General features: G+C 57.6%; 1 protein-coding gene across 2 annotated transcripts in view; it reads right to left on the reverse strand.

Moving 5' to 3' along the window:
• Positions 1–2,946, reverse strand: part of SLC12A7 (solute carrier family 12 member 7) — a 60,984-nt gene extending 58,038 nt beyond the window's left edge. For both annotated transcript variants that reach the window (XM_063604362.1, XM_063604363.1), the window contains exon 1: positions 2,732–2,946. In XM_063604362.1, the coding sequence (XP_063460432.1) occupies positions 2,732–2,855 (124 nt within the window). In that variant the 5' untranslated portion in view covers positions 2,856–2,946. The remainder of the gene's footprint in view (positions 1–2,731) is intronic.
• Positions 2,947–21,628: the final 18,682 nt, after the last annotated feature.

Raw genomic sequence — 21,628 nt, forward strand, 5'->3', positions numbered from 1 at the left:
CCCTCCTAGAGAGTGGGTGGCCAGGGCCTGTGGGACCTTGACGGAGGATCTGCACGCTGCACCTTCCAGACAGGCCAGGGCACTGGCCAGCCCTCCCTTCCCACCCCTCCCAGGGTCTCCGAGGCCTCTGGACGCACCCCTACAACCTGGGAAGGAGTGAGTCTACCCTGACGTGGTCACGGAGGAAGGGTGGGCTCCCCCAAGTCAGTTACAAAACCCACTCTACCCTGAAGTCGGACGAGACGCAGCCAGCCCCCAGCAGTGTCCTCCCACCTCCTACTCTCAAAAAACCACCCCACTGAGAAACTGAGGGCTAACACGTCCTTCTCATTTCAAGACGAGGTATTTCACATAAAAATAAAACCAAGAATAAAAGCTCGGTCCCAAGAAGTGCTGAGGGCACAGTGCCCATCCCCGGGACAGGACGCCTCCCACAGAGGCTCCACCAGAAGCAGCAGGGAAGCTGCAGGGGTCAGGGACAGAAGGCTCCTGGAGCCAGGCTGGGCAGACGCGGCCTTGCTGGGCTCTGGGTCGAGCCAGGCAGCCTGGTCAGCAGCATCTACCCTTCTTTCCCCAGAACCCCCCAACCCAGGCTGGGGACACCAAGGCCCCTGCTCCTCAAGTTGGGGTGGCTCAGGACGCCCTCTCCACACCAACCAGGCCCCTCAAACTTGCTTCGCCGTCACCCAGGCGCCAGCCCAGAAGCTCCAGTACCTCCACAGACCGTTCAGGGGAACGGCAATGGAGTCAGGAAGAGCTTGGGTGCTGGTAACTCTGTGGCCGGACAGTTTTGGACCTGGCCTGTGACCTTGTGGTGTGGACCCCACACAGCAGGCCTTTGGGAGGGGCTCCGGCTTCTGCAGGACCCCCGCCCCCCACCACCACCAAAAAGCAAAGCCTGTGCCTCCTTCCCCAGGCTCTGTGCCCATCACGGGACTCCTCGCCGCACCTCTGTGGGCTGAAGATCAGGATGTGATCAAGTGGATTCCGAAGGGCAGCTGCGTGCCCGTTACAGCCTGGCAGTGGCTGGGCACCAGGCCCTTTCTGTGGAAGTAGGAAGTGGGTCCAGCACAAAAGCCCCAGGTGCAAGTTCTCTGCCAGTTCGGAGAAATCTCCCAAGTTCAGCTCACACCACAGGGCCACCCTCAAAAGTGTCCAGAAGCCCACACCTGGCCCATGCCCTCCCGTTCTCAATTTCGTGAAGGCCAGGGAGCCTCCTGACACGCCCGTAGCAGGACCTGAGTGCGCGGGCAGCGACATGGGCAGCGCTCGGCCAGGGCCACTGCCTGCTGGGCAGACACAGGCCCAGGGCACTGCTCAACAGCCTTGAGAGTAGAAGAGACAAGAAAAAGAACAAGCACAAAATTCTCTCTGGCTTAAAAGCAAATGACACTTACAGTCTAGAGACAAAAGTGAACCTGATCAGCCTTGAGAAGGGGCCGGCCAGGCAAGAAGAGGCTCCTTCTGAGTGCGTTCCGGGGGCGTTGCTACAAAGCTCACACAGAAAGACCACGCCAGGGCCCACCCTCCTTGGTGCTTCCTGCCTCCGCGGTGGTGACCGGAGAGAAGGGGCTTGGACTCACGGACCCTGCTTAGTTAGCACTTCACCTGGTGTTGAGCCTGGCGCCCCGCCTGACCACTTCCAAGATCTGGGCTGGCCTCTGTGCAGAGGAAGCTGAGACCACCCTTCGCCCACCACGGAGACCCTGATGACGCACCCCAGGCCACCAGGCCAGTGCCTTCACGGTGGGTCCCCACCCGTGTCCCCGGGGTTCCTAAACTGCCTGGAGGGGATGTCTGGCCTTTCCTGCCCGGGATGGTGGGTTAGGAAGGATCTGGGGTCTGGCGCCGGACTTGTCCCTGGACAGACCTCACCTTCCTTCCACTGCCAGGGAGCAGGGAGGCTGCCACCCACTGCATGAGACCCGGGCACATGCGGGCACTGCCAGCACGCGGGGTGGGGGCTGGACTGAGTCCGGACACCTTCTCAGAGACTCCGGATGGAAGGGCCTAAGAGCCTCCGGTTTCTAGAGGGGGCTGAGATCCGGGGAGTAACTGGGATTTGGAGCCAGGATGGAGGGAACAGGGCTGGGGGATTCTCTCCCCAGCCCCATCCCCACCCCCTAGAGAAAGTGAAAGTGCTAGAAACCTCCAGATTCCCGGAACGGGGGACGGGAACACGGAGGACGCGGCCTGAGCAAGGCCCCGGTGGCTGCCCCCTCCCCAGCCAGGGCGCAGTCCTTCCTGTTCCGCCTCTGGGGGGTGGGCGGCTCCTCCAGGGTCAGGCGGGGGCAGGACGGGCCGGCCCGGGCTAGTGTTACCGGACGGCCGCGGCGCAGGGGAAGGGAGAGCGCGGGGGACGCAAGACGCCCCGGCTCCCGAACCGCCACCCCTGTCCCACTAGGGACCACCCAGGGGCCCGGGCTCCCTCCGGAGGCGCGCTCCAGCCCCTCCCCGTTTCCATGGCTACCAGCAGCGGCGTCCACACCTCTGCCCCCGGTTCCACCCGAGCTGACGGTACCGGGAGGCCGGGCAGGGCCCCTCGCCCCCTAGCCCTGCCACTAACGTGGGGTGGGGGCCCTCGTGGGGTACCGAGAACAGGCGGTGAGGGCGCGGGAAGGGGCGCCTCCTGTACCCCCGGCCCCGCCGCTCGCCTCCGCTCCCGGATGCCGGGCCCAGACCCGCGCTCGGGGCGCTCGGCCTTTGTCCGGCCAGGTGCGGCCGCGCTCACCCGGGCTGGGGCGCTCGGGCTCGGGGCCCTCGGGGGTGCCCGGAGCCTCCGTCCGCTCGGCAGTCTCGTCCCCGCCGCCGTCGGCGTGAGCCTCCACGGGCACCACGGTGAAGTTGGTGGGCATGGCCGCCTGCAGCCCACAGTCCCCGTCCCGGCCCGGCCCGCGCTGCGCCGCTCCCGCCGACGCCACGGGACTTGGAGGCAGGGGCGGGGTCCGACCGACCCGCCCCGCCCCGCCCGGGCCACGTGACTTCACCTGCTTGCCCCGCGGCCCCACGAAAAGTTGGCCCGCGGCGGAGCTGGGCCAGGCGACTTCCTGCAGGGACCCCAACCCAGGCTGCGTCCGTCTGACCGCCGCGACCCGGGACGCGGGGCTTTCGCTGCCTGCGCCCCCGACCATCGCAGAGCCCGCGAATCCCCGCTCAGTCTCCTGCACCCCCTCCTGCTCCAGCCCCCTGCCCCTCCTGCTGGAACTCCCCGCCCCCCTCCCCTCTTGTCCCCTTCCCCGACCCCCCACTCCTGCTCCAGCCCCCTGCCCCTCCTGCACGCCCTTCTGCTGGAACCCCTCACCCCTCCTGCACCCCCCCACCCTTCCTGCACCCCCCCACCCTTCCTGCACCCCCTCCTGCTGGGCCCCCCTGCCCCTATGAACCCCCTCCTGCTGGAACCCCTGCCCTTTCTGCACCCCCTCCTGCTGGGCCCCTCCTCCTTCTGCGCCCCCTCCCGCACCCCCTGTTTGCCCCCCCTTTCCTGCTCCAGCCCCCTACCCCTCCTGCTTCCCCCTCCTGTTGCCCCCTGCCATCCTCCAGCACCCACCTCCCACACAGTCCACCCACCCACTCCAGGCTGTCAACACCGGCTCAGACCCTGGGCTCCTAGCCTGGCTCCTGGCTAGCCCAACCTGGCTGCGAAGGCAACTCCAGTGAACGGAGCCTTGGATAGCCTGGGGGTGGGGTCCTCCGGAGCTTGGTCCAGCTCCAGTTTAGGGACCTAACCCAGTAGAGAGAGTCCCCCCCACCATGACAAATACCACCCACGAAGACCCCAGTCTCCTCCACACCTGCCCCAGGAGTGCCCCGCGGCCCCTGCCCTGGAACCCTCCCTTCCCTCCTTGGGAAATGTTCCAGAAGCTCACAGGGTGATGCAGGGAAGGTGGAGTTCCAGAACCCACCAGTCAGACACCAGGATACCACCGGCCAGCACCTGGCGCATTTCTCAACAAATGACTCATGAAAAACGGAACAATCAGATGTCCGTCAATGGGGAATTGGGCTAAAATGCTATGGCACACAGGTGCAATGAGTCAGCCTTTATTCCTAATCACCCACAACTGCTGTACGACAACAAAGCAGAAACACAGGTGGTGTGGGCAAACACGGCCACAGCCTCTTGTCACGTGGAAAATGGGTATGGCCTGGCCATGTTTTAGCAGTATGCCTGTCTAATCCTAAAAGGCAGCTGGAGGAGAGTGATGGCCTCCGGGCTGTGGGATCACGGGGCTCTGTGGGTTCAAGGAACGCAAGCCCAACCTCTCCAGCCATTTCCAGTGAAGCCAGTCATGCCCTGGGGTGGCCCAGGGTTCTACCCCTTTGCCCCATGAACTCTTCTGGGCAGAAGCTGTAGGCCTGGGACCCTCCTGGAACGTCGCCCATCCAGCACCAGCCCTTGCAGAGGTGGGTGTTCCTCTGGCCTGGGTGTCTGGAGTTGTGCCTGCTCCACACTCTCACCCCACTTCCCACCAAAGGGAGCTCAGGGCTGTGGATGGTGCTAGGTCAGCTGCCTCCCTGGGTCAGTGGGTTGGAAGGTAGGAAACCATCACCTCCCCAGAAGATAAAATAGTTCCCAGGCATCCTTATGAGGAGGGCTGGCTTTGCTGAAAAGATCCAGGGGGTGGGAACAGAAGTGCCCAATGGGGTCAATTATAGGGTTCACACTTAGGGTGCTGGGTAAACCCTCTCCTCAGTCACCCCAGCAGGGGCTTCTGTACATTCAACCCTGGTCGCCACCCAGCGCTATTCCCGAGGGTTGGACAGAGCTCAGGGTGGGCTCGAGGCCTTCCCAAGTGATGCCAGCAGGAGCAACAGATGTGCAGGGCTCCTGTCGCACGTCCAAGCTCTGCTTCACAACCCAGGACCCCAGGGCCGGCTGCCCGCCATGTGCTGGCTGTGGACCTTCAGAGGAGCTGGTTTGGAGGGTCTGGGGCCAGGGCCAGCTCCCGGACTCAGGACTCATCAGCTTCATTTTACAGAGGAGGAAACTGAGGCCCAGGAGTTTAGGGTCCCGTGGCAGCTCCGAGGGTGGTCTTCTCTGTGATTACAAAACCTTGACTAGGATCAGGGGCCATGGCTGAAGCACCTGGGTGGGTGCCCAGCCCTGCCAGGCAGAAGGCAGGTGGCTTCTCTTGTTTAAATCTTAGATCTTACTTATGGGAGACCTCGGGTGGGGGGTGAGGTCTGCCTTTTGCATTCTAATCAGGTGAGTCACAACAGGGATCAGCACCCTGTAAGCACCTGCGGGTCAAGACAAAGACCCTTGCCGGAGCCCAGAAGCCGCTGCAGGCCCCTCCCATCCCATCAGTAGCCCATCCCTAGGGGTCTGGTGGCCCCTCCCTTCACTCTGTGGGTTTCCGTGTCCACGTATATCCTCCCACACGGCAGCCTGGGGTTAAATGTGCGTTGTGTGACTTTCAGTGCCCTCTTCCTACCCACCTCCATCCCTCTGTCCTTTTCTGTACCCGGCACCTGTTGTAGGAAGTGGCCCTCGGACACGTGGAGGTACTCGAGGCCTGGGTTGGAGCTGCATCTTTCGGTGCAGGCCTCTGCGTCTCCTGGAAGTGGGCACCTGGAGCCAGGGGCCTGCTGGGATCCGGGTCCAGTCCCCTGGCAAGGCCGGGGGCTCGCAGAGGGAGCCACGCACTGTCTGGTGGTAGCTCCTCCATCCGCAGTCGTTGGTGCTTGATGTCTGAATCGACAGATTCATGGAGCAAAATGGTGATTTTCCAGTGCGTGGTGGCTTCATGATGAATTCACTGGAGGGAGAGGCTCATCTTGTCCGTCTGGCCGTCTGGATAATGGTGCCCACAGGAAAGGCAGGGCAAGGGTGCCTCTCCCTCATTTGTCGGTTTTCACAACGGTGAATTGGTTCCCGACAATCTCCCAAGTATATTTGTACATCGCTGATGAAACACATTGGTGGGTCTCAGTCGATCACCATTAGTGCCCTTTCCAAGCGTCGGCGTCCAGCTTTGCCCAGGGGAGTCTCTTCATATGCAATCTCACGTCCTTATGATGTGAGCCTGGTCATCTGCGATGGCCTCTTGGCCGTGTGCAGGGCACAGCCAGGGGAACCCTGGGATTTAGTGCGAAAGTGTAGCCGATGGTGGTTACATTCTGTGTGTAGATTCTCGGAACAGTCCCTGCTGCCTGCCACCCTGGGGTGGAGTTTCTAATTGATTAGGACGGACACCCAATGCCAGCTTCCAAGCCAGGAGGCCGCTCGTGCCCACGGCTTGGAATCAGGGCTGTGGCCTGGGAGGGCTCTCACCAGACGCAGGCTGCCTCCAGGTGTCTGTGTGCCTCTGCCCACGGAGCTTCTCCCCAGGTCCGCGGGTCCCCCCAGTCCACTTCTGCTTTCCTGTTAGGGTGGGGGGCTCATCTCCTGGTGCGCCATCTGCATCCTTCTCGGCTGGGAACCTGCTGTCGGGTACCAGGCAGGGCGCACCTCCAGGGCTGAAGGATGCAGGTGGGGCTGGCAGGCAGAGTGTCTGTGGAGAGCTCCGTGTCCAGGGAAGGGGACACCTGGAGGAGGCCGGCCCTGGAGGCCCCACACTCCTTCTCACCAGAAAGCCACCCGCCTTCTGCCTGGCAGGGCCGGGCACCCACCCAGGTTCTTGCCTGTTGGCCTGGCACCCATGGTGAGTGGGGGAGAGAGCGAGTAGGGCAGAGCAGAAGAGAGAGGGGAGGAAGGAGAATCGGGGGAAGGGGGGAGGGAAAGAAAAGAGGTGGGAAGGGAGGAGAGGGAAGGGAAGCCCCAGTTACCCAAGGCTAAAGTTATTTTTAAAAAACAAACCTTTTTTTTTTAAGTGTGGTGAGCCTCTCCTGGCAGGGTGGGGTATGTGGACATCAGTGGAGGAAGCAGAGGCTCCGGCCACCTGTGGGACCCGCACTCTCCCTGCCCAGGAGTCCCACCAGGGCCGAGAATTCTGCCCATGGCCAGGGTGGCCCTAAATCCCCACATCCGCCACCACCTGTGGGGGCTCGAAGGGAGCTGTGGTAGGCAGGGATGACAGAAGACCCCAGCCACAGCCCCAGGCCCACGGCCGCATCTCCCCTGAAGAAGCAGCCCTGTCCCAAGGGTTCTGCAAACAATGCCAGGCTCTTCCCAGGCAGGCACCGCAAGCTGCCCCCCCCCGCCCCGATCCCTGGCTTGCCCAGGGCGGGGCCCCTGGGCCTGGTGGATGGTGGGCCTGGCCTGGCGCTGGGGAGCCTGTCTGCACAGTGGCCAGGTACGTGGGGTTCTGAGCCTCCCCCGGGTCCTGTGCCTGCTGGGCAGGGGTACATCCCATGGAGCTGAATCTGGGAATAGAAGGGGCCTCCCCTCCCACAGAGCTCGTCTGAGACCATCTGTGTCTGAGACTGTAAGTGACGCCAACAGAAGGTCAAGCTTGAGCGACAAAGCTCTCAGTCCTGTAATTCACGGACACTGAGTCTTCGCTCAAGTTCCCTCTGGAAGATTCCGTGGATGAGTCCGACACACTCTTCCCCTCACTCAGGAGGCTCCAGGATTTTTAGACCACGTGTGTGGCTTTCCTTCTCTCAAAGTGTAACTCACATAATGTTACTCAGAATCTCACACGGACGCCCGTGAGTTGCAGACACAGGGAAGGTTCGCATCTCCTCTGAAGTCCAAGCTGCCCAGAAGCCCACCCACCCCCCGCCAGCTCTCGTTCCTGCTCCACAGGTGACTTCTTTCCCGTGAACCTTGGGCAAATGTTTGTTGTCGGCTCAGGGGGAAAGGCCATGCCAGGGTCCAGATGGGCTCAAAACCTCCCAACCTGGCAGACACGCAGCCCTTCAGAAACGGAAGCAGAGCGCAGCACACGATGTGGCCAATCCTCTCTCAGACGTCATAAAGAGCTGGGTTTGGAAGACGAGGCCAACCCTCATGGATGCCGCCCCCAACCCCGGCAACACCATGAGATCAGGGATTTGCTGGCTCTGTCTCAGAGCCGCAGAGGGTCCTGCTCAAACCCCAGAGCCACGGGGATGGGCTGGGGGGCTGGTGGGGGGCGTACTGCGAGGGGCCACTGAGCAGGCTGGGGTGGGCTGGGCCTGGTCTGCGGGGGTGGGGGTGCAGCCTTCGCTGTGGAGGCAGCCAGGGAAGGGGTTCCTACCAGCCCGAGATGGAGCAACGAAGCAACTAGTGAAGCCAAGTTTGCAAAATTATCACCGTTGGTGGAAGGGTTCCGACCTGACTCCATCTTGGTTCTGACCTCCAAGCTGTCCTTGTTCCTTCCTGGGCGTAGGCTGAACTAACTTTGGGAGGAACTTAGTTTATAGTTAAAATAAACCTCCTTCTTGCCTAAGGGCTAGACTGCCTTTGTAGGATTAACAAATTAGCCACAAGATTAAAGAAATTGTGGTTTAGGAGTCATGCAGCTGGAGGCTACACGATTCTGACCCTCCCTAAACTGCTCCTAAAATCCATGCTTGAGATGTTTTGCAGACCCTCGTTGCGCTAGATGGATCAGCTGGCACCACCCAGATCAATAGACTGGCTCATCTGATCTTGTGACCCCCACCAGGAGCTGACTCTGCACAAAAGGACAGCTTCAATTCCCTATGAGTTCATCTCTGACCTGACCAATCAGCACTCCTGGCTCGCTGGCTTCCTCACCCACTAAGCTGTCCTTAAAAACTGATCCCTGCCGGGCGCGGTGGCTCACGCCTGTAATCCCAGCACTTTGGAAGGCTGAGGTGGGTGGATCACGAGGTCAGGAGATCGAGACCATCCTGGCTAACACGGTGAAACCCTGTCTCTACTAAAAATACACACAAAAAAATTAGCCGGTCATGGTGGCAGGTGCCTGAAGTGCCAGCTACTCGGGAGGCTGAGGCAGGAGAATGGCGTGAACCCAGGAGGCGGAGCTTGCAGTGAGCTGAGATCGCGCCATTGCACTCCAGCCTGGGGGATAGAGTGAGACTCCGTCTCAAAAAAAGAAAAAAAGAACTGATCCCAAATGTGTGGGGAGACTGATTTCAGTAATAATAAAACTCCGGTCTCCCGCACAGCCAACTCTGCGTGAATCCCTCTTTCCCTATTGCGATTCCCCTGATTTGAGTGACAGTAAAACTCCAGTCTCCTGCACAGCCAGCTCTGCGTGAGTCACTCTTTCTCCACTGTAATTCCCCTGTCTTGATCCATCAGCTCTGTCTGGGCAGCAGGCAAGGTGAACCCATTGGGCGGTTACATGAGGGGGAGTCCATGGGCCTCAGCCCCTTGAACAGAGAGATAAGAAGATCCCACACTGGGAAACGTTTCAGTGCAATCTGAGAACATCGTGGGCAGGCCTGGCAGCCATCCAGACCCGGCAGAAGAGTCTTCCTGGCAGCAGCGCCAGGGATTCTCCAAAAACAGGTGTGACCCAGACTCGCGCCCTCGCCAGACACAGATGAGCTGTTGGCCAAATGCGAAGGCCGCCAAAGCCATCCTTGGGCGTGAAAGGTCTTGGGAAGTTTCCCCTTTCTAGACCGGGGGATGCCTCTTGCCAGGAAATTCGAATGAGTCCAGGAGGAAGGAGAAAGCCTGGACCTGGCATAGGCCTCAGAGAGCCTGGTCTCACCCATTTCTAATGGAACCCATTAAAAATCAGACAGTGTGGGGGACCCAGACAACAGTAAACAGCTGTGCTCATAACATCAAATGTGCTGGCCCCGCAGCCTTGCAGGTACCAAGGTTGTTTCTGGTGGCTTCTTCCAAGGCTGTGGGAGGTGTGGGGGTGTCTCGCTGAACTTCTGGGCCGGCTGGCGGGAGAGGCAGAGCTGGCGCTGACATCAGCCTCCCGGCGGGAGGGGCTCACAACCCACACTGAGCACCCAGAGCCAGACCTCCCCAGAGGAATGTTCTGGGGGAGAGGGAGTGGCACAGACGACTGCTCCCGAAAGGAGAGCCCTGCCTCGTTTTGTGGCCCTGCATCTGGTGTGCACACCCTCAGTCTGCAGCAGCTCGAAGCCCTCCTGATGAGAGCCGACACAGGCAGGGGCCAGAGTCGCTTTTGCAGAGCTGGAAGGCTGAGTTCTGCCATCAGCTTTGCATTTTACAGCTTTCTGGTGGGATCAGAGAAGCACCTGCACAACCTCCCCTGCGTTTTCTAAACATGCAGCTGGGAACCTGGACTGCAAAGCCCGGCCTCAGTTACCGCCACTTTTTCCCAGAGCCCTTTTGGGGTGAGTTTTCTGGACTTGTTCATCAGGGCCAGCACTCGTTAAAGGTGAGGACCCCGTGACCCCACCCCGCACAGCAGCACCCAGACACCCGCTAGGGCCCCAGCTCCCAGGGGACGCCGCAGGCACGCACACATCCCTGCCCGGGTGACGCCGAGGTTACACACACCCTTTGGAAAGCTCTGGTGCTGCCTTGGCTGCACCATAATCCCCTCCAGCTGTGTGCGGCCGGCTCGCCGCCCATGGTGCCGTGGTCCTGGTTGGGTGGTGAGGTTCAGCCCTGACCGTCGGGCAGCGACCGTTTCAGGAAGCACGGGAACAACGGACTTTGAGCCACCTTCCTCTCCCCAGCACCCTTTCAGCCACATCGTGCCAGGCTCCCCACCCACACAGCCCCATCCCAGGCACGCGGTGGCTCTGGAGGGCTGCATGTCAGGGTGCAGACCAGAACACGCCCGATTCCTTCCAGGCAATGGACAAATGGGGTCCACCGGCGCTGTCCTGTGATGGGCGGGCTGGGGGGCAGTGCCCAGCTTTGGGCCCTGTAGCCTCAGGCCTCCCCTCAGGCCACCTGCCCCCTGTGGCTGCTTCTGCCTCCCCCGAAAAATCCAGTCTGAGCTGGCTGAAGGCGCACAGGTGTCACCATGGCCCAGGCAGCTGGTGTGCTGGTGTGCGCCCCAGGGTGAGTCCTGCCTGCCCTTGAGCTTCACGTAGACAGCATCATGCCGACCCCCATAGGTCAACTGCCTCTCATTGGGGTCACTCAAGGGCCTTTCTGCCCAGCTGGCAGGGACTGACCAGGTCCCCTGAATTTCACCCCCAGAGTGCAGTGGATCCCCCTGGGGCTGAGGGGACCCCCTCCATGGCCCCAAAGCCACAGAGCACAGATTCACACTCAGAATGATGGCTGCAGACCCTGCCACAGCCCCAAACATGCTCTTCATAAGAGAAAGGCTGACAAAGTGGTCTTCACTAAAATGACACACTTCTCTTTCTCAGAAGACGCTCTCAAGGGCAGGGGAGCAAGCCCAGGTACAGCTGGGTGGGCACCTGCCGTCCACAGGGCCCCCCCACCGGCAGTGTCCGGATCACACGAAGACGGCCTACAGACCAGCAAGGAAACGCCAAACCCAGAGGACAAGAGGACAAAGACTTGAACTAACATGGAGGAGCACGTGCAGATGCCACCTCGCCCGGGGACGCGCGCCGTCGGCAGCGTGCCGGGAACACCACGGTGTGCTGGCCAGATGCTCACAGCCGCTGTACCTCCCCGCACAACTGGAGGCCCGTGGAATGCACGGCCACTGTGGAAAACTCCAGACACGCCTCCATCACCACCCAGAAACCCCACTCTCAACAGAAACACACAGACACTAAGCAAAAGACACACAAAGGCCTTCCTGGGAGCCCAGACTGGACACAGCCCACATTCCCATCAGCAGGGCAGTGGGCGACGGGCCACGGATGGCATGTCCCTTCAGGGAGTGCCTACCACACACGCCAGGGATGATCTCGCACGCGGGCCGCAGGGCAGGAGGAGGTCGGCATGATGCCGTCTACGTGAAGCTCAAGGGCAGGCAGGACTCACCCTGGGGTGCACACCAGCACAGACGGCAGTCCCTGTGCAGCAGAGACGGCTTCCAGGGCTTGGAACGGCCACGCTTCGACGCGAAGGGCTCCTGGGCCTGCCCATGCTCGGAGCTCACCCGGCAAAGATTTAAGATGTGTGCCGCTCCCTGGGTGCCAGCTGCACCTCACTCAGAGGAAATAAGAGTGGCTCAGAGCATGTGCTGCACGGTAGGCTCGGTGCATCCTGACCTTGACACTGAGTCCACCCAACCCTCCTGCTGCCCCACCACCGTTCCCCAAGCTGCCTCCTGCACGTCCCCGCATCCCTCATCTTGCAGGCAGTGGGACAGCTGGGCTGTTTCTGTCACATTCTCTGTGAAGAAGAGTCCAGGCCAGCAAATATTTATCACCAAGTGTCTGGTCAATGCGGTCCCCAGACACAGCTGTCTCCGTCCCAAGGCCTGGACTTTACACGTGGAATTCCCTGTGTCAGTCCCCAGACAGCAGTGGTGCCACCTGGCAGGGGTTTGGCCTGTGGAGGGCTGTGCCCCTGAGGCCCACGGGAAAGCTCGTGGACTTGCTGGGGGGCAGGGCCGACATCAGCGCCCGTGTGCGGATCCCCCTGCAGCCGAGTCCCAAGCAGGATCGTCACCCTCACATTCCTCTCCGGTGGAATGCTGCTGAGAGGTCCTTTAAGCATATGGTCTCAAGTAATCGTGGAAAGAGAAGGCAGCGGCATCGGTGGGCACAGGAAGGATCCATGCCACTTTGTGGGACCCAGAGAGGCAGTGTGACCTCAAGGGCTCACAGTCAGTGAGTGGCAGGCAGGGACAAGGGGGAGTTCCAGAAGCCTCAGGACATTCCTTGTCCCATGGATGACTGGAAGGACCCTTCCCAGATGGGAACCCCCCACCCGCCCCAGCCATGCCCAGCACTGAGGGGTGAACCCTGGAAGCACCCATGGGTCAGCCCCGGAGCTGCGCAGGTCCTCCTAGGAAGGGGTAACTGTGCCCCAGACTCAGGAGGGGCCGTCCTGTCTTCCTGCAGGCCTTGGAGGCCACTGTCCCTGATGGGGTTGTGCAAGTGTGGGGGGCATGAGAGGGGGCCCCTTCATCAGCTCAGTGCCCACCCTAGGCCTGCTTCATGCCAGGCACACACTGCGCTGCAGGCACGAAGCGGGGATGGGGTCCCTGAGGCGGGGCTCTGCCTACTCCCAGACCCTTGTGGAGGCCCCGCCTCCCAGCCTCTCTGCCTTGTGCCCCGGGCCCACGGCAACGCAGCCCCCATTCCAGAGAGCCAGACTCTCCAGCTCTCAAGGGAACAGCAGGGAAGACAGGGATGGTGTGGGGGGACACTGTCCTTGGGAACTTTCCCTGCCCCCACCGCCTGCCCTTGCGCATGGGCCTCCCTAGAAATGTGTCACCCCAACCCTTGAGAAACCAGAACCCCCGGCAGGGCTGTGCGAGGCGGGGCGGGATTTGGGGGTGTCAGAATCTCATCAGCATCCGGGCAGTGGGGGGATGAAAATTCTGGCTGCCCGGCACAGCCCCCGCCACTGCGCTTGGCACCTCAAGGGGCTTGGGTTCTCAACACCAGCTCAGATAACTGGTAAAAATGTTTGTTAGTTTTAACTTTGCTTTTTCCTTTTTCTAAAAAAATCCATTTTATTTAATTGTAGTAAAATAATACATAAAATTGCCATTTTCACCATCTTTAAGTGTCCGACGGACGAACCGCATTCCCACAGCTGTGCGTCCGCCTTCACCACCAGTCTCCAGAGTCCTCCCAAACTGAAGGCCTCTCCCCAGCCTGGCACCTGCCATTCTGCGTTCGGTCTCTACAGATCTGGGAACTCCAGGGACCTCCCAGGAGAGGATCAGACAGGGCCCCGCGGCATGACGTCCACACAGCTCCTTGGTGCTGTAGCCCGTGCCAGCATCTCTTTCATTTTCTCGGCTGTCGAGTGTCCACTGTGTGGACGGGCACGTTTTGTTCACCCACTCATGTGCTGATGGACACGAGGGTTGCTATTCCCCCTATGTAGAGTGATGGGTAACAACTTCAAAGGTATGTATCTAAGTAAAAATGAAAATGTGTAAAATGTGTGAAGCCCCCCACGTGCGCATGCACAAGCCCTCTGGGAGGAGCTGGGGGCGTCGCCCTGGCTGCCTGGGGGCGCGGGGCCTGACCTTCTGCCTACGCTCCTCTGTCCTGTTACCTGGGGTGGCTACGCCAGCAGCATCTGGCCAAAAATACCTCCTAATCGTTCTGGCTGAGCCGCTGCCACTGCCACTGCCCAAGATAAGCAGGGCACGCTCGGGCTCCCGGCAGTGATTTCTGTCCTATTTTTACACTTGGCTCAGATAAGGTCTCGGGTGGCCTGTGCCCAAGGTCACTCTGTGGAGCCCCAGGGAGGCAGTGGCTTGCCCTGGGTCCACATTCCCTCTGGGGAAGTGAGTTCCAGGAGCCGCATAGAGAGGCATGCTGGGCGTGCAGAGCAGGAGTGGTCGCAGGGACCCCGGCTCCGAGGAGGGGAGGGGGCCGCTCCTGGGCCCTTGAACCCTTGGGTCCCAGCACCTGCAAGCACAGCCCTGCCAGGTAACACCACCAACTCCTGGAGGCGCACTAGAGCTCACATCTGGGGTTCCTGGCAAAAGAACCCCCAGATAAATGAGTTAAGCTGTCTAGCCTCCTCCCTGCCAAAGACCCCCAGATAAATGAATAAAGCTGCCCAGCCTGGCCCCGCCGGCCCACTGAGGGGTAGCGGCTCAGCAAGGCAACGAGGCCGGCCAGAGACCGCCGCACAGGAGTGGGCATTCCCCACCGAGGGGCCGGGGGCCGCGGTCAGCTTCTCTGAGTGTCCTGGTCTTGGAGGACACACGTCACGTGTGTTGGCCAAGGAGCCGGGATCGGGGCCTCCATCAAACAGTGTTGCAAACTGGTGGAGCATATCCTGAAGGTTTAAGCTTCAAATTTTGCTTGGCAAACTGAACCCAAATCCACCTCTCTTGACTTTCTTCGTTTGTTTCATTAAGAGAAGAGAGAAGAGGAAACATGTTTGAGTAACAGTTTCTGAGATAACTCTCTTGGTCTGATTGCCTCATTGAAACCTTAAATATTTGGCTCGCATCACGAGAACAGTGAGGCCAATATGCTACTAAATTCATCGCTCTCAATGGAGAATGACTTATCTGTGCAAATACCACAAGTCATCAATTTCTATTTTCTCAGGGCGATAAGTTAAAAATACATTAAAAAAATAAGCTTTGATTGCTTTTGAAGGACAGCAACCTCCATGGACCTCGCAATGCAAAACCCACAGCTGACAGCAGGTCAATCTGCTCCAACAACTAGCAACAGCTAGATTCGTCCTCAGGGACACACTTCACAGGCCAGAGATCTTCAGCATAGAGATCAGCGCCCACAAGCCAAGAGAAAAGTCTTTCAAAGCCCACCTAATCCCTCACTGTTTTCAAGGAGAAAAGGAATGCACATTTGAAAAACAAAAACCAAAAAGATTTGCAGCTCCAGCGCCTGGTCATGAGGAAGTAGCTGCGTGCAGTGGTCAAAGATCAAAGAAAACACAGAGGACAGAAGACCATGGGAGGGTGCTTCCAAAGTACAGAGAAACAGCTGCAGCCTCGACCTCTGCGCCAGCAAACACTATCTTCAAAAATGAAGGCAAAATCAAGACATTTCCAGACAAACGAAAACTGTGAGGATTTATCCCAAGTGGAAGGAAAATGGTTCCTGATGGAAACACCGAAATCCAGAGCTCAGAGAACACGGACTGGCGGGGCAGGCGGCGGAGCCTTGCGGCGCTGGACACATTGAACACTCAGCGCCCAGCACAGGGGAGGGAGGCCCTGGAGTCCCTGATCGCAGCAGACCTGGACCATCGAGGGCATCTGTGCAGGGCAGACACTGGGGCGACGACCGTGAGAACAGCAGAACACACAGCTAGCAAGCAAACACAGGGAGAAAATGGAGTAATAAAAAAAGTGTTTAATCCAAAATAATCAAAAGAAAAGACACCGGTGCTTGCACTAACCGGAGAACCGAGGCGGCCGGCCAGGCCTCGAATCTCATGCCCTGATGACGCCCCGCTTCAGCAAAATCCAGAGAACTGGAGGAGAAACAGACACTACTCCAGGGAACAGCTAGAGATTTCAAGACACCTCGCCCCATAACTGGTAAAACAAATCACTGGAGAGAAAGAAGATTTGAACAACACATAAGCAAGACTGACCTAATGGTCAGCTATGTGGAAATGCACCCAGCCAATGCCCGGCCCCTACTCCACACCACAGGGTTGAGAGAGGAGCTCTGACAGCTGGGAATGGAGCGCAGAGCAGCTGTGGAAAGATAATGGAAAATCCCCCGGGGCCTGGGAACTGCAGCACATGGAGAAACCCACGTGCTGAAGAGTGAGCCGTGATCGGAATGAGATAATGTTTTCAACGAAAGTGTGTGTGTGTGTGTGTGTGTGTGTGTGTGTGTATTCTTTTTAATTCTAAGACTTTCATATAGAAACATCACTTCATGGGTAAAAGCAAGTAAAGTCAAACGGCACACTTTTTAAGTTTATTTTAGTATTTTCATGCTGAATAGTATATAATAATGGTATTTTAGTATTTTCATTGAATCTGCAGGCGTGTCAACATGTTAGAAATTGTACTGTGGAAAATGTCACTGCTCTCCAAACTGCAAAACAGTGGTTTTGGAAAGTTTATCTAGGGTGGGAGACTATTCTAATTTATTTATAACTTTGACTAATTAGATCCCAATTACTTTGGATAAATGGTAACATATGAAATATATCAAACATGGTTAAAATGTCTACCTGGGTCGGGCACAGTGGCTCATGCCTGTAATCCCAGCATTTTGGGAGGCCGAGGCGAGCAGATCACCTGAGGCCAGGAGTTTGAGATCAGCCTGGCCCACATGGTGAAACCCCATCTCTACTAAATATACAAAAATTAGCCAGGCATGGTGGCATGTGCCTGTAATCCCAGCTACTCAGGAGACTGAGACAGGAGAATCACTTGAACCTGGGAGGCGGAAGTTGCAGTGAGCTGAGATCACATCACTGCACTCTAGCCTGGCAACAGTGCCAGGCTCTGCCTCAAAAAAAAAAAAAAAAAAAAAAAAAAGTCTGTCTGCTTGCATTGTTATATCTTCATTAATTTAATTGTTAATGTTTCCAAAAAGTCACCCATGTTATTAAGCTAATTCTTAGCAATATACACATAGTATATTTACACAATGTTAACCCATGAATTCATCTATTCTTTTTATTTTATTTTATTATTTTTTGAGACAGAGTCCCATTCCAGGCTGGAGTGCAGTGGTATGATCTCAGCTCACTGCAGCCTCCACCTCCCAGGTTCAAGTGATTCTCGTGTCTCAGCCTCCCAAGTAGCTGACAGCTGGGATTACAGGCATGGGCCACCATGCCTGGCTAATTTTCTATATTTTTAGTAGAGACAGGGTTTCACCATGTTGGCCAGGCTGGTCTTGAACTCCTGGCCTCAGGTAATCTGATCGCCTCGGCCTCCCAAAGTGCTGGGATTACAGGCGTGAGCCACTGCACCCAGCCCCTACCTATTCTTTTTAATGTTTAATATAATTGAGATGTTACTCACTTTTTAAAACATTTTAAATTGTTTAGTTTTTCTCTTCTGATTTGTTTTTGGTTTTTGTTTTGTGTTTTAAGTTTCAGGGGTATATATTCACGTTTATTACACAGGTAAATTTGTGTCATGGGGTTTGTTGTACAGATTATTTCATTACTCAGGTATTAAACCCAGTACCCATTAGTTATCTTTCCTGATCCTCCCCCTCCTCCCACTCTCTGCCCTCAAGTGGGCCCCAGGCTGTGTTGTTTCCCTCTATGTGTCCATGCGTTCTCATCGTTTAGCTCCCACTTATAAGTGAGAACATGCTGTATTTGGTTTTCTGTTGAACTAAATTATAATGAAAATACAACCTATCGAAACCATAAGATGCAGCTGAAACTGTGCTTAAGGGAAGCATCACCACTGTAGATCCTGCAAAAGTATAAAGGTAGTGGGGTGGGTTGAGCTGGGCTCCCCCAGAAGGATATGTTGAAGTTCTAACACAGGTACCTGTGAATGCCCTGACTGGGAGGTAGCTCCTTGCAGTGGGGACCACATCATGAAGATGGGGTCATCCTGGAGTAGGGTGTGGGCTCTCAATCCAATGACTGATGTCTTTTTTTTTAGACGAAGTCTTGCTTTGTTGCCAGGCTGAAGTGCAGTGGCGCAATCTCGGCTCACTGCAACCTCCACCGCCCAGGTTCAAGTGATTCTCCTGCCTCGGCCTCCCAAGTAGCTGGGACTACAGGCACACGCCACCACGCCCAGCTAATTTTTGTATTTTTAGTAGAGATGGGGTTTCACTGTGTTGACCAGGATAGTCTCGATCTCTTGACTTCGTGATCCACCCGCCTTGGCCTCCCAAAGTGCTGGGATTACAGGCGTGAGCCACCACGCCTGGCCGACTGATGTCCTTATATGGACAGCTTTGAGACCACAGAGGAGAGGCAAAAGGCAAGGGCCACAGAGATGGAGGCAGAGGTTGGGGCGATGGGGCCACAGACCCAGGGATGCCTGGAGCCGCAGAAGTTGGAAGGGGCAGGAAGGATCCTCTTTTAGAGCCTCCGGAGGGCGTGCAGCCCTGCCCACACCTGGACTTCAGATTTCCTTTCTCCACCACTGAGAAGGCAGATCTGTGAAGCCACAGTGTGTGGTGATCACAGCAGTCCGAGGAAACTGATGGATATACAAATACCACAGATAACTCTGTGATAACGATCTTGTAAATGGAGATAAAATAGACACATTCTCTGGGAAACAAAACCTACCAAAATCCATACAAAAAGAAACAGAAGCTCTGAATAGTACTATGTCTCATGAAGAAATTAAATCCTTGATTTAACCTTGCCCCCCTCCTGCACATAAAACCTTCAGGGCCACACAGACTCACTGATAAACTTTTCCAAACACTGAAGGAAGAAATAATACCAGTTACATTGAAGTCTTTCAGAGAATTTTAAAAAAGAAGTAATTTTGCACATCTCCTGTTATCAAATTAGCACTTGTCATCACAGAAGGGAAGACAAAGCACGAGGAGATGCCCACACCCCAGGAAAGTGTCCCAAGAGTGGCTCAGATTCTCCAGGGCTGCGACGTCCTGGTTTTCATCTGGGGGTGGTGACAGGCGCGTGATCTCTGGTTATTCCAGAAGCAGTGAATGTAGGATGTGTGTCATTTAGCTTCTCACGCCATGCACTGGGGCAAGTTCACTGAGGAAACAGATCTCGTCCTTAAGGAAGGCCGGGAGTGGGCGTGGCTGGGAGGTGGGTGCCTGAGGAACACTCTCGCCCCCTCCCCTGCACCTGTGGTCTCAACCTGGTGGGAAGTCCGCTCCAGCTCCTGTGGGATCAGGGTTGCTGGATCCAAGTTGCCAGGTAAACTCCCGCTGATCTGCAGCACAAGAGCCAAATCCCAGGACGAGCTCTCACGGAGCAGTCAGGCCCAGTGGAAACTGGTGGCCTCACTCCAGGAAATGAAGCCAGACTCAGACAAACAAAAGCCACCAGCAATGCATGGAGGCAGGACGGGACATCTCACGCGGACCCAGGGACCCTGGAGCATGCCTGGGTACAGATGGAGCCCCCAACAGGGGTTTCTTTCCTCATGTGGTTGATGGAAGGTTCTAGAATTCATCTTCTCATAGGGAGGAAAAGTGCTGCCCAGCCCCCTACACACTGAGACCACTGGGGCTCGGTAAATATTTGATAAACAACAGGCTCGACGGAAGATTCTAGAATTCGTCTTCTCATAGGGAGGAAAAGTGCTGCCCAGCCCCCAACAGTCTGAGACCTCTGGGGCTCAGTAAATATTTGATAAACAACAGGCTCAGCAGGTGCGGTGGCTAGTGAGACTGGTACAGACCAGGTGGCCCATGGGTATTGGGGCTGCCCTGTGACCACCAGTCCTGACAGGCTGCAGCGGAGCATGTGTGCACATGTGTGCATGTGTGTGTGTGTGTGCATGCGTGCACACCAATGGGAGTGGCCCCAAGTGCCTGCCTGGTCTCTACACGGCTTCCAGCCTTTTCCTAGAACGGATCACATGTTTGCATACACACATATGTGCACACACATGCAGAAGCCAGACCCACTCCCACCATCCACCCACACAAGCTGGACCCTCAGTCACGCGGCTCCCTGCCACGTGCTCCATCCCCATGTGCGTCCAACACACCTGCCAGCTCTGCTTTCAGCTTTCCCTGATGGCCAAGCATACCCCGCTGCCCCTGCAAGGCTTGGGAGCACCCCTGGGATCCCAAGTCTGATGGCCTCTAGAAGTCCCTCTCCTCAAACCTCGGTCACAGCTGCTGCCTAGGGCCTGCCAGGCCAGGGGGACAGCCACATCTCTCCTAGACACACGAGGACACCCCTCCAAGAGGCCTCCCTCAGCCAGCCGCCACTGCTGCCGGCCCCTCCGTGCATCCCCAAGGACTGAGCTGCTGCAGGGTACAACGCCTCCTGGCTCCAAGTGAAAGTCGGAGGTGGGCAGGACGTTCAGGTAACACCCCCACCTCCGAAGTCCAGTCTCACAGAGCCTTAGCAGCCACCCAAGGCAAGGAGGTGGCCACAGGGCCACCAGGAGTGTCCCGGGCATCCCAGGCCCACAAGGGCCAGAGAAAGTTCCGGGCTTCCCCTGGCGTAAGGGACAGAACCAGGCGCCCTCCCCTCCTGGCCCCCTCAGCTTTCCTGTGACGCCCAGGACCAGGACAAGGACCAGGACCAGGGAAACCACAGTGTCCCAGGCGACAGGGTGGAGGGCGGCTCCAGGAGCCCAGCTGGGGCATTGGCCAACCCCCGAGAGACACACTTGCTCAGGCGTCCCTGGCAAGGTTTCCAAAGCCCTCACGCGGATGAACACGAGAACACCTGGGGCGCCCACTGTTTCACGGAAAAAGTCACAGCGGTCACCCTGATGGGATGTAATTTCTGGATATGATTAAACAGGAAGAAAAGATCCCGGCTGAGATTACTGTTCAGAAGCACCTTGGAGCCGGGCTCTTGACACTGCTGACCCGAAACCTGGTGATTCAAGAGGAAAAGAACGCCCTGCTCCCGTCAGAGCTGGAAACTGCACAGCCCATTGTGTCCTGGGCGTGAAGCCATCACCTGACTCCCAGGTGAGGAGCCTGTGGGTCAGGGGTCAGAACTCAAGGGACGCCCTGGCCACCTGGGGCAGTCAAAGCTACCTCTGCTTCTTCCCCTGAAGGAGGAAGTTTAAATACCCAAGAAGCTTTGATATCTCCTCCATGACTTTACTTCTGGATGTGGTTCAGAAAAATCTGCGGAAAATCACCCAGAATTGCACCCGTTTGGTTTACAGGAGTATTAGCTGTGGGGGCCCCTTTTCCACCACCCCCATCAAGTGGCCTCCCGGGCAGCCCAGGACCCTCCAGAATCTTCCAGAAGCCACAGCACTCGCTTCAGTCATAACCTGCAGGACCCCACCGGGCAAGGCTGGCTGGGAGTAGGCACTCTCAGGACAAGGGACCTGGGCAGGCACCTCCTGTCTCCGCTCGACACCCAGCGAGGACAGGAGGACCAGGGTGCACCTGCATCTGCGTCTGTGCGGAGGAGCAAAGACGTGGCCTTCCCAGAGCTTGAGCTGTGGGAGGAAGAGAGGCTGAATGAAAGCCCCGCCCCCGCCCCACCCCAGGAGAGGCCACCTGGGGCCTCCCACAGCCCTGCCCACGGCTGCACACGTGTGTCCCCTCACCTCCTTAGCCAGGGCGGCTGCACACGCATGTCCCCTCACCTCCTTAGCCAGGGCGG

Source organism: Pan paniscus, chromosome 4 (assembly GCF_029289425.2).
Source record: "Pan paniscus chromosome 4, NHGRI_mPanPan1-v2.0_pri, whole genome shotgun sequence".
In the NCBI taxonomy this organism is placed as follows: Eukaryota; Metazoa; Chordata; class Mammalia; order Primates; family Hominidae; genus Pan; species Pan paniscus.